The following is a 13,804-nucleotide window of genomic DNA, read 5'->3' as shown; positions in this document are numbered from 1 at the left end:
GAGAGCAGAGGCCACATAGATTCAGATGTTTGCATCACAGTAAATTAAAATGTTATCTCCTTCAGTAGAGAACAGCCTATTATTCTGTCTTTTGTGGTGCCTTAAACTGGAGACTTGATCTTTATCTGTTCTCTGCTTGTGGTGGACAGGAGCGTATCTTCATGGAGAATGTAGGAGCTGTCAAGGAGCTCTGTAAATTGACTGACAACCTAGAGACACGGATTGATGAGCTGGAGCGTTGGAGTCGAAAACTTGCCAAATTGAAGAGGCTGGACAGCATGAAGTCCACTGTCAGGTAGTGATACCCCACCATCTCTCCTGTTATACCCTCTGTCTAACCACTGACTCATTCTGACCACACGGATCCCATCCTCGTGCATGGCAGATGGAACTATGCATCTCACTTTTTACTTGCTCATTGTCGATGCTGACTTCATTAACACAAGAAAATTGTCATCTCCTAAAATACCATCCACAGCCACAGAACAACATCTCAGCCATCCTCCGTCAAGGTCCCTGCGTTTGGAAGTCACCCACCCAACATCCAAACACTCTCATCCCTGCCGTACTGCAAAAGCATATCTCATCTCAACCAACTTTCACCTTGCTCCACACATCCTCTTCCTTGTCCTTCCAGATTCTCTTCTTATCAAATTTCTCCATATCCTATGATCTACTCAGCCTAAGTCCCAGAGATTCCATAACTCCTTGCAGATCCAGCTTGCACCTTTGCCTTTTACTGCACCTGAGCTGCCTCAGGCTACTGAAGCCCTGCCTCAACGAAGTTGTGCCCTCGTGCCACCCTTCTCATGGATACGCTCCATTCCAGATCCTGCTCACTTCACTTTTTACTCTTTTCTCAGCCAAACAGGAAGCCAGTTCAGCCGTGCAGGAAGTGTGCCATTCAAAAAAAGGCCTTCCAAGGTCATTGGCAAGGTGAGACTTCTTTCAATATTGTTTCTTTCTGCAGAGGATATATTGTTAAGGCAGCACATCATGAGGACTACGGAAAGCAGGGTGAGGGAACGGGTAATGAAAGGTAAAGAAACAAAATGGACAGGAGTATGAACAGTTAATACGTTTATTGGTGGGTGTGAAAAGCATTTAGAAGAAGAATACTATTCATTCAGCGTGTGCACCGGCTGCCCTCTCCAAACAATAATAAAATAAAAAAAGGAAGTAAATTAGTGGGATCCAATGTTTTTAAGCACTTTTTATCTTTTAAGGCTGATGTCGTATAAATAATATGCATTTGTTTCTGTAGATACACATGCTCTACATACTCCTGTAATCTAGTGTTGGACTGGGGCATTAGAAAGTTGTTTTTCTGCCTAGCAGTGTCTTGAGTTACAAGGTATATAGTGACTCCTTCCTTGCTGGCTATAACCATGGGCGCGACTCCATGTTAGGTTGTTTTTTCTCAATTGAGTTTGAATGTGCATAGCCGAGGCTCTGAGTTCAACACAGTTCTATGCTTTAGTTTGGGTTCAACCTGTCTATTTTGACTTTGATATCTGGATTAAATGACCTTCGTTGCCTTTCCACCAGCCGATATCTTATAGAGACAGATCAACATCGATTCCTGCACTACAGGGCCTCATGCTCTTCCAGGGGCCATGTACCCCTCAAATTCAACAGCTTTCCATGTACTCTCTGTTGAAAATGTACTCGGGGCAATAGAAAGTATGTCCTTTCAAAACTGTCCTCATTGTCATGCCAGGTATGTAATCTTTGCCTATCTCCTGACCACGATGCCTTTCTCATACACAGAACTGAAATACGCGTACATTATTGGAATATGTGTTCACTGGGAGCTGCATACACAGTTTGTAGGCAGACCCTTAAAAGCATCTCCTAGCAGCAGACATACCACGCTTAGCATATTACGTTTTTGAATGTCTGACATAATATCGACCACAAAAATATCGCAATACAAAAATATCGCAACAAAAATATCGAGGACAATAATATCGGGATCCTATCTTCATAAAGGTAAGTACAAAAATATCGAAAAAATAATATCGTAGTACAAAAATATCGAAATTAAAAATATCGTTTTTTTAAATGTATTAATAATAATGTAAAAATAATGTTAAAATACATATAATTTAACAAATATTAATAAAAACATTAAAACATAATTAAATAATTAAAAGTAATACATATACATTTAAAATAAATTAAAAATTTAATAATTTAATGTAATTTTATTTCTTTTAATTTCATTTAATTGATTTAAATTAAATTTAAATTTATTTTATTTTTACCCTTTACGCCTGTACCCCAAAAACCCAAAACTGACCCTGAACCCTAAAAATACCCCTGTACCCCAAAAACCCAAAACTGACCCTGAACCCTAAAAATACCCCTTTACCCAAAAACTGAAAACTGACCCTGAACCCTAAAAATACCCCTTTACCCAAGAACTGAAAACTGACCCTGAACCCTAAAAATACCCCTTTACCCAAAAACTGAAAACTGACCCTGAACCCTAAAAATACCCCTTTACCCAAAAACTGAAAACTGACCCTGAACCCTAAAAATACCCCTTTACCCAAAAACTGAAAACTGACCCTGAACCCCAAAAATATCCCTTTACCCAAGAACTGAAAACTGACCCTGAACCCTAAAAATACCCCTTTACCCAAAAACTGAAAACTGACCCTGAACCCTAAAAATACCCCTTTACCGAAGAACTGAAAACTGACCCTGAACCCCAAAAATACCCCTTTACCCAAGAACTGAAAACTGACCCTGAACCCTAAAAATACTCCTTTACCCAAAATTAATTAACATTATTTAATTACCAATTAATTATTAATTAACAATAACAATAAAGTAAATATATTAGCACATTAGCTATAATTAATTTAATTTACTAATTAATATTAATTTTTCCCAAATAATTAATTAACAATAAAAAAAATTATATATATTAAAAAATTAATCTAATTAATGTAATTAACTAAATAATAATAATTAATTCCCAATTAATTATTAATTAAAAATATGTACAAAATTATATTAATTAATTAACTAATTAATATTAATTAATTACCAATTAATAATTAAATAAAAATATGTACAAATTTATATTAATTACTTAACTAATTAATATTAATTAATTACCAATTAATTATTAATGAAAAATATGTCCAAAATTATATTAATTAATTAACTAATTAATATTAATTAATTACCAATTAATTATTAATTAAAAATATGTACAAATATATATTGATTAATTAATTATTATTAAATTACTTCCCACCCTATTCCCCTATAAACCCACAACCCGCTCTAATACTAAAACGCAAAATGTTAACAAAATAACTAATTTTCAAACATACATTTCTAAACATATTTAGCAAACATATAAACAACAAAATAAAATACATAACACTAAACAACAAAATTTCGATATTACTAACATACATACCTTAATCTCGATATTCTGTCTGTCGATATTATGGCACATCGATATACTGTACCATCGATATTAAAACATCGATATTATTGCATATCGATATTTTAATTTCGATATTTTGTCTGCCTACCTACGTTTTTGACTGGCTGTATAGCAGTATATGGTAATCATACTGTACGATGTGGTACATCTATTTGGCTCTAAAACTGATTGTGTTAGAATAAATTAAGGACACCAAAATAGCATAGTTGATGGGAGTTTTACCCTTATAACACCCTTTCTGTGAGAGATGGTAAACATGCAGACTGGCATCCGATCCTAAACAGTATTTTAAATCTCATCAAATGTACAAACAAGCTGAACAGCAACAACAGCTGCATTCAAGCAGCCTCAGCAGTGCTCAAGAGCAATTTCCATGGTAACACATGGTGAATGGTAAATGAATGGCAAGGGAAAGGTACCTTTGCTTCCGAAGAATGACTAAGCACATGTTTACCCTGATTACCCAAAACCTATCGGGTATACAGTGTATTGCCCAAACCAATTTTATTTTATTTTATTTTGAAAGTTTTATATAGCGCAAACAAGATCTTTGCAGATATCAGAGCGCTTTACAAGGACAAGGGGGTGATAGAATAATAGAATGTAATAGTTGGGGTAGTTAGGTACAAGGTGCATAGTTACATAGGTAGGTCAAAATACAAGAGGTATGTCAAAGTTGAGGTAGTGTCGGTACAAGGTGCATAGTCAAACAGTTGCGCCAATAATATAAAAGTACAAAAAGAAGGAGCATATACTTGTTTAAGCGTGCTTAAATGCTTTTGGAGATAGCATAAAGGTAGGCATAGTTGAAGTAGGTGAGTACAGGGTGTATAGTCACACAGGTGCATCAGTAGTACAAGAGTAGGAATAGTTGAGGTGGTGTAGGTACAGTATGCAAAGTCAGACAGGTGCGTCAACAATATAAAAATATACAAAGAGGGAACATATACAATCAAATAAGTCGATAATACAAGTAATACAAATAGTCGAAGGGGTCAGGCAGATTCTTGAGAAGTACAGAATAATAGATCATGTGTATTTAGCCATGAGGATCGCTTTTACTTCTTTCTTAAAAAGTTTGTTGGAGGAGATGAGCCTGGTTTCAGGAGGGAGTGAGTTCCAGATCCTGGGCGCCATTCCTGAGAAGGAGCGTTTATAGGTTTTTTCCTTCCGAAATCTTCGAGGCTTCAGCAGAAGATTGTTTGTGCTTCTGGTAGTTCTAGAGCCACCAGAAATTGTCAGCTTTTGAGTGAGGTAGGCGGGTGAGTGCATGTGTACAGCCTTGTGTGTCATGAAGGCGATTTTCAGATGTATTCTGGCTTCAAAAGGTAGCCAGTTCAGGGATTTAAAGTCAGGGGAAATATGCGAGTGTTTTTTTGAGCCAGTAATGTGTCTCGCTGCAGTGTTAAGGGACGCTCCTAGGGGTGCCGTTGAAGTTAGGGGGAGCCCGCAGAGGGCGGTGCTATCGTATTCTATGTGCGGGATGACTATAGATTGTACTGCAGTTTGGAAGTCTTTGGCTGGAAGGAAGGGTTTAAGTTTTCTCAAGGTATTGATTTGGAAGTTCGCTCCTTTGGTTGCCTTGCTGATGTGCTGCTGCATGTTGAGATTGGCGTCAAGTGTTATGCCTAAAGATTTTGCTGAGTCTACAATGGTAGGTTGTACATTTAGAGCCGTTAGGTGCTTAAGCCATGTTTGAGCGGTAGAGATTTTTGCGGGAGGTGAGATCAGGAGGAACTCAGTCTTCAGCGCATTGAGTTTGAGGCGATTCTCGGCAAGCCAGGATTCCGAAGAATGACTAAGCACATTGTTAAATAACCACTGGAACAGGTGGTAAAGTAGGTTGGTTTATTGAGCAGCACAGCAACATGAACAGCAGTCTCTTGGTCCACAGGAACAGTGCAACTGACCTGTAGGCAAGGACACAGTAGTGTTCTAAGAACACTTAAAGGAAAACAAGGAGGATTTAAAGGTACAGGAGAAAACCATGATGATAAAATGTAACACATCTCCCTTCCATAAAAAGAAAGATTAACCGTTAAGAAACATAGTCATGAAACCTTACAGGCAAGAAAGATTAACCGTTAAGAAACATAGTCATGAAACCTTACAGGCAATGATCTAGGACGATTGGATAATCTTACCCTTGAAGCGATGGAACTGCTGGTATGCTTGGGAACAGCGGAAATGGAAGTTTGTTGCACAGTGGGACACTTTGCAACCCGCTTAAAGTTCCATAATCTGCCATCCTGGGTAATGACACTATTACTAAAAACCTTTACTAGTTTCATTGGCTTACCAAACTTATTCGAACATTTTGAAAGAATGCCAGGTCTCTTGATCCTCACAACATCTCCCACAGAAAAATCAGGAGATTTTACATTCCACTTTTTGTCATACCACAATTTGCTTTTTTGTTGTTTGTTTTCAACCTTCTGAGGTGCTTGTTCAACCAAGTCTTGTGAGAACGACTTGTTGAGACATTTATCCCTGAACCACCAAGGACAAATGGTAGAAACAGGATCACGTCCTTTAAGCAAACGAAAGGGGCTGACTTCAGTGGTTGAATGAGGAGTAATTCTGTAACACCACAACTTTTCTCTTAAAAAAGTCTTCCAATCTGACCTAGACTTACAGACCTCAGATATAAAACCTTTTAAAACTCTATTAAAACGCTCCACCAAACCATTTTCATGTGGTTCATAAAAAGAGACAGTATTGTGCTTGATAGAATGTAATTTGAGAAAAGTCTCCATTTCTAGAGAAGTGAGTTGCACGCCATTATCCGTGACCAGAATGGACGGACAGCCCTCTCTAGAAAAAACTTCCTTGAAAAATTCTATAACAACATTTGTGGAAGTGGAAGAAACAAATTTGACTTCTGGCCATTTTGAGTGGTAATCCACCAACACAAGAGCATATCGGGAATCAGAGGGAAGACACATAAAGGGGCCAGAAATGTCAAAGGCAAGTTTTTTCCAAGGTAATGTGGGCCAAGGGGTCGTCTTCAATGGAGGAACATTAACTTTCAACATTTTGTCATTTCCTACACACACAGCACACTCTCTGACCTTGTGTTCAACTAAACGATCCAAAGATGGCCACCAGAAATAATTCCTAATCAGTCTTTTCATGGCAGACATACCTGGATGTGTTTTATGTGCAAGATCTAGAATTAGGTTCTGTATATCAAAAGGTGGGACACATTTACCCGATTTAAAAACCAAATCATTCTCCAACTCAAGCTCAGTTGAAATATTGAAAAATGGCATAAAATTTTCTTTTAACAATTTTTTATCAGGCCAACCCTCTAAAATGAATTTTTTAATATTTTGTAAAGTAAGATCTTGTTCATCAGCAGTTTTCCATAAATCTTCAGAAATCTCAATGAAATCAGTAGATAGAACATCCTGCAAACAAGTGACCACATCAGTGTCATTCAAACTCTTGCACTCAGAAACCGGAGATGGATGACGAGACAAGAAGTCTGCCACCACATTTCTTTTTCCTGGGACATACTCCGGAGTGAAAGAATATTCTTGGAGTCGTGAAGTAAGTCTGGAAATGCGAGCCGTGGCATTCCAACCTCCACCTGGGGATAAAATGTTAACTAGTGGTTTGTGATCGGTTCTCAGCACAAACTTATTTCCCCAAATGAAATTCCTGAAGTGCTCAATGGCCCACACACAAGCTAAAAGCTCTTTTTCAATGACCGCATACCTACGTTCTGTATCATTTAGGGTACGGGACGCAAAACACACATTCCACTCATCTTTGCCAGCCTTTTGAGACAAGACAGACCCAAGACCATACATACTGGCATCCACCGTGATGACACACAACTTATTCAGGCAGAAAGGTCTAAGTGTAGGAGCATGCAAAATATCAGACTTGATGCGTTCAAAAGCTACCTGTTGTTCCTCTTCCCAAACAAAAGAATTTCCATGTCTCAAAAGCTTCCTCAAAGGCTCCATTTTGTTGGCAAAATTATTTACGAATTTACTATAATATTCACACATTCCTGCAAATGATAATAATTGGTCTTTGTTAGTAGGCGGTGGGGCATTACTGATACCATCCACATTTGATCTTTTCGGCACTACCCCATCACCTGATAATGTGTGTCCCAAATATTCAACTGAAGATTGAAATAACTTGCACTTGCTAGCTTTCAAGGTTAAGCCACTATTCCTTAGTTTTTCACACACAGATCGTAAATGACCCATATGGTCCTCCACAGTACCTGAAAAAATTAAAATGTCATCTTGAAAACATTTCACACAATGATCTAGATCCCTAAAAATGTTGTACATGACCCTTTGGAAAACTGAGGCAGCTGAGGCTAAACCAAACGGCATCCTGTTATACTGAAAAAGACCATGAGGAGTAATAAAAGACGTTAGACACTTGGATTCATCAGTAAGTGTGATCTGGTGATAAGCCGATCTTAGATCTAGGGTAGAGAACACCTTTGCGCCTTCCAGCATAGAAACCACCTCATTTATATTTGGGAGGGGATGACAGTCCACAATAATGGCCAAATTAAGTGCCCTGAGGTCCACACACATTCTCAAAGATTTGTCCGGTTTCCTGACTAAAACAATCGGGGAAACCCATTCTGCAGAATCAATGGGTTCAATAATATTCTCAGCCACTAAGTCATCTAACATTTTCCTCAAATCATCCCTCACATTGATGGGTACCCCTCTCAGCTTTTGCCTAACCGGAACAGAACCAGATTTCAGTTTTATTTTGTGTGAAAAATTCTTGAGCATACCTAGTTTGTCAGAGAACACATCCTTAAATTCACCTTTTATTATATCAGCACCTCCATCATTTGAAATGGCGGAAATGTTATCATCTTCAAAAATTTCACCTAAAATGACAGGATCTTTTGCGCGAGGATTTAAAATAATGCCAAATTTCCATAAATCTTTCCATCCAACGACATTCACACCTTTGACTGCAATATATAATTTAATGTTGACAGTCCTGGATTTGAAAGTAATTCTGACCTGGAAAAGACCTAACATTGTTACCATAGTACCATTAAAACTAATTGCCCTGATCTCAGAAGGAAGAATGTCTTTTAAATTCAGAACCTGTTTTAACCGTTCTTCAAAGTAATCCTTGGTAATAATAGTCCAGGGTGAACCAGAGTCAGCCATCAAGTTAAGACTGACACCCAAAACAAACATCTTACAAATAGGTTTTTTAATAAGTTGATCATTGTCATCTATCAAAGAAATCTCTCCAGCCAAATAAACCACAAAGCCTTTATTGGGTGAATCACAGTGCTCTAAACTAGTACAAGCACAAGTGCAAGTTTTTGAAAGATCTTCTGTGACAACAGCAACTTTATCTTTGGGACCTTGCACAGACATCCTTGAATCTCTACAAACAGTGGAGAAATGTCCTAACCTTCCACACTTTCTGCACTCTTTGTTGATAGCGGGGCATCCAGCATATGAAGCAACATGCATTTTACTACCACATTTATAACAAACCATAGCTTTACCATATCTCTTAAAATTAGTTGTGTTGTTGAATCTATTGGTATTGGAAAATACTTGTTGACTTTCATTGATTTGTCCTTCTTTATGTTTAACAAGACAAACCTCATCATGCGAATTAGACTTATTGGTAACATGTTTTTGAACAGTGAGCATCCATTTCTCCGACTGTTCTAAAGACTTCGCAATAGCGATTGCTTCAGATAACTTTGGGTCACCTAACTCCCATAAACGTTCTTGCGTTTTCTTGTTTTTCACATGAACTATAATTTGATCTCTCAACATCTCATCACAAATGGCACCAAAATTACAATGAATGGACAAAGATCTCAAAGCAGTCATAAATTCATCAAACGATTCAGATTCTTGTTGCGCCCGAGTATAAAATTTATACCTATTAAGCGCTATATTAGAAACTGGTTTAAAACGTTTTTCAATTCTAAGTAGAGCCTCTTTATATACATTGGTACCTTCTCCTTCACCTAACTCAGGCGGAATAGGGGGTAAAGCTCTAAATACCATTTGCCCCTCAGAACCCAAACAGTGTAAGAGAATGCTTTTCTTCCTTTCAGAACCCATACGTTCTCCATCTATTGCCTTCATGTAGTTAAAAAATTCTTCTTTCCAACGAGTCCATGGAATGGGTGGATCACCCTTATTCTGCAAAAATTTTTCAGGTGGGTCAAACTGCATACTCTCTATTTCAGTACCTTTCCCTTTTTTAAAATAATGAAACTAAAATAATAATGACCAATTTGTGAAACCAATAAACACAGTGTAATAATTTCTAAACTAACACAATGGCAGATAAATCAAAAACACCAGAGTAAGCTATGATATATATAGCTTCTTTAAATTGCTGAAGTGAAATTTGTCTCATGTGTTTTCTTCCAGAGTAAGAAACCAAAACGAAATTTTGATTATTGACCCAAAAATATGTAATACCCGACAAATGAAGATGTTTTGTCTTTCTGTAGTATCTTCCTGATGATGTTCTCGTTTCTTGGATGAAGTCTCAAATACAAGTGTAGAGAAAACAAAAACGGAGAGAAACGGTGGTTGGTTGCTATGGAAACGCAACCTAAAAGCAACCCAATCCAAAATGGCCGCCGCGCTTATTTCCAATGCGTGATTACGTCATCACGCGCTGATCCGCCTTGGCGCCGGTGTCTTTATGTTCAGTAGCGCGAGGACTCCTTCGCTGCACAGCTGGTTTAAATGACGCACTTCGCGCACCCAATCTCGAGCAGACAGTCACGCGCAGATGGACTCGTTCCAGGCAACAGCTGACAATCAAATCTCGAGTAGGCTCTCACGCGCAGATGGGCACGTTCCAGGCAACAGCTGGTGCAGACTCGCGCATACGTAGTCTCGTGTCTATTACACGCATCAAAACCGATCCACCAGCCAGAGTCATGTAATTCAAAGGTAAACACACAGAATTACCTTAAAATGTTTCTAATTCATCAGATTTTCGTTGGTAGGAGTTCTCGGAATCGGATTTTCTTCTTCTTGTGAATATAATTCTTGTCAATCTTCCTAGATGCTTCTTTGAGGGAAGAAGTTCTTGATTGTAGATTTTTTCTTTTTTTTTTAAGAAAATCGATAAACTCCACCTCTGTGCTGCTCTTTAACCAATGAATCCCACCCTCGTCGCCAATTTTGTTAAATAACCACTGGAACAGGTGGTAAAGTAGGTTGGTTTATTGAGCAGCACAGCAACATGAACAGCAGTCTCTTGGTCCACAGGAACAGTGCAACTGACCTGTAGGCAAGGACACAGTAGTGTTCTAAGAACACTTAAAGGAAAACAAGGAGGATTTAAAGGTACAGGAGAAAACCATGATGATAAAATGTAACACACATGTTTACCCTGATTACCCAAAACCTATTGGGTATACAGTGTATTGCCCAAACCAATGGATCCCAACGACCTCAGATCAATGGGTGCTTTACACAGTACAAAGAGGGTATTTCAGAGAATTTCGCCCAATACCATTATAGCGTCCTCCAGGAAGACACAGACCAAAGAAAGTTCTACGACTGTTGAAGAAGTCACTGCCCTACTGCAGAAGGGGGCTTTCAGTGAGGTACCAGCTGCAGAAAATGACTATATGTGTGTCAGGATACTTCCTTATTGCCATACATGATGGGACATAACAACGGATTCTATATTCATGCCTCCTCAACAGCTACATGCTCAACATTGTATTTCAAAATGGCAATCCAGGAAGTCATCCTTCTATTGTAAATGGCAGACTACAACATTAGATGCAAAGGATGATTGATTCCTTGTACCAATGGACCCAACTCACTGGAAATGCTTTCAATTTGCAGTAATGACACACATTGGCAATTACACGTACTCTCATTCAGCATCAGATCAGCCCTGATAGCGCTCACAATGCATGTGTCACTGGTAGCAGGACATCTGCACAACCACAAGATACGTGTCTACCCGTACTTGAAAGATTGACTGTTAAAGGAGATAATTCAACAGAAAACTCAAAACCACACTCCACAAACTATTAAGTTACTTCACAGATTGGTGTTCAGAATCAACATAAGGAAGTCAAAATTGAAACTACTTCAAATCAACAATGTCTCTGGGCCATATTGAATTTGTTGTCAGGAAAAGCGTGATGGTGCATTTACAAACAGATTCCCCTTTACGAGGTGTAACATCCTCTGACAGAGAGGAAGGTAATAAAAGTAATGTTAATGATGGCTTCTTGCATTGCTCTGATTCCAAATGCACATCTATTAATAGGCCTGTTACAAAAATACCTTAAGAAAGGTCAAGGCAACCTGGGCCTGTGAGGATCTAATATTGTGCGGAAAGAGGACATCCTACACTTCAGTAGTGGAAGAAACAGATGTACAGACCCACAGTCATAAGTGGCCATCACCACAGATGCATCTCTTACAGGTGTTGAGGGGGACAGATGCCAGGCTTGACAATTTAGAACAAGTAGTCTCAGAGATATGCCAAATTGTACATCAGCGCACTGATTAAAAAGGCAGTTCAGTTGACTCTGCAAGGATGCAATAAAAGCAATACAACAAATGCCACTGATTTGTACGAACAACATAGGCATCATCTGTTACATGGAGAGGCACTCATTTCCCTCAGCTATCATTAATGGCACAGGCAATTTGTCATTGGGCTCAATGTCATCACATCTATCAATTGATAGAACACCTGCAGGGGTGGACAGTCACTCTGCAGATTTCCTGAGCAGGAGTCACCAGGAGAATCACCCAATGGTAGATCAATACAAATGTTGGAAGACAGCACAGTTAGTGCCCTTCGGGCATTGTACATTAATGAGCTTTTTTTGTAGGTGCACAGAACTGGGTAGAGCTTCACACTCATCTGCTTTCTCTATCAAAACATCTGCCTCCTTTTCATAATATCCATTCCATTAAGTTGCCAACATTTCTACCAAGTCACAAACTCTTTCAGAAAGATCTTTATAGACATAATTTTAGACAAGCTCTTAAGCGCTATGTTGCACCCATACGTCTAGAAAAAACAAATTAAAAGGTAGGGATTGCTTGGTGGATTGTTAAATCTATTTAGATTTGTTATGCTTCATGGCACCATCTGCCACACTTTGCCTGTAAGAAGACAGCCACGACTTCCTTTCTTATGAATGAACTGTTTGCTGACATTAGCAAAGCTGTCTCTTAGAAGTCTGTTTGCACATTCATGAACACCATTGTGTTGACATTTAGTTAAGCAAGAAGCCCAGGCTGGGCAACCAGTTAAGACACTCTATATTACTAATTCCGCTACTTTCTATAATAAGGGAGAAAGGGCGTTTAGCTATTCAGTCTATGCGTAGCATGTAATATAAAACAGCACATGCTGCAAACCGAAAATGTTATCTATAACAATTGGTTCGAGCTTGTAGTATTAAAGAAACATGTTATCCACCTGTCTCCACATATGCAGTAATGTAGTCTAACTCTTTAAAGCTAGTTATAAAGAAATTTCTGAATAACTCAGCTACAAAGACTCACTTATAGGCAGGTAAAAATAGAAACATTTTAAAAGGAGCGTGTGTCCTAGGACAATAGGGTCCTGATTCACAGAGGTAAATGTATGCTTTGTGTAAGTTTACTACTTTTTGGTATTCACAAACTATGTATGATTTTTTTAAAACTTTTTTTATTGTAATTAGCATTAAGAAGGCATATTTCTTCCAGATGATACTCGTACATCATTAAAAATCCCAGTATTATACATTTCCAGTACATTATTATAGCATTAGACAGTACACCAAGATTGTGTCCAACACCCCATCCATCTCACGCCTCTTCCCTCCTAAAGGTCTTCTTCTAAACCCTCATCCGTGGTGCTTCACAGATATTGCCCCTGAACACATTCCATGCCCCCCAGATCTTGTTCAATTTCCTGGGGCAACCACGATTAACAAACACCGTTCTTTCTGTTATCATTGCCGTATCCATGTCCATGCACCATGCGGTTAGCTTCGGTACCTCCGCCGCCCCCCATTTCTGTGCAATATTACGCTTTGCAACTATTAACCCAAGGGTAGCCCAATCCTGCATAGGGTGAGTAAGGTCATTCGGCTCCCATACATTTATGTATGAATTTTTACGACTTCAGACTCCCTATGTGTGCAGAGTTTACTGCCCTGACTGCGGAGTCTCGAGGTAGAAGAACTCAGCACATATCTGTATAGGGACCGCAGACTTAGCATGCAGTTTGTGAATGCCAAAAAGTAGTCAACTTACACAGAAGTGTTAGTTTACTTTTGTAAATCAGACTGTGTGGGTTTCTGGAACCTGATCA

The 13,804-nt window shown here is 38.6% G+C and overlaps 1 protein-coding gene across 3 annotated transcripts in view; it reads left to right on the top strand.

The window, feature by feature from the left end:
• The window catches only part of MYRF (myelin regulatory factor), a 462,812-nt gene that overhangs the window by 371,468 nt on the left and 77,540 nt on the right, over positions 1 to 13,804 (top strand). For all 3 annotated transcript variants that reach the window (XM_078680606.1, XM_078680605.1, XM_078680607.1), the window contains 2 exons: positions 150 to 295; positions 864 to 936. In XM_078680606.1, coding sequence (XP_078536732.1) covers positions 150 to 295; positions 864 to 936 — 219 coding nt within the window. The remainder of the gene's footprint in view (positions 1 to 149; positions 296 to 863; positions 937 to 13,804) is intronic.

This window comes from Lissotriton helveticus, chromosome 3_1 (genome assembly GCF_964261635.1).
Source record: "Lissotriton helveticus chromosome 3_1, aLisHel1.1, whole genome shotgun sequence".
Classification (NCBI taxonomy): domain Eukaryota; kingdom Metazoa; phylum Chordata; class Amphibia; order Caudata; family Salamandridae; genus Lissotriton; species Lissotriton helveticus.
Note: the sequence above shows the minus strand (reverse complement) of the source record. Positions and strands in the feature narration are given on the sequence as shown.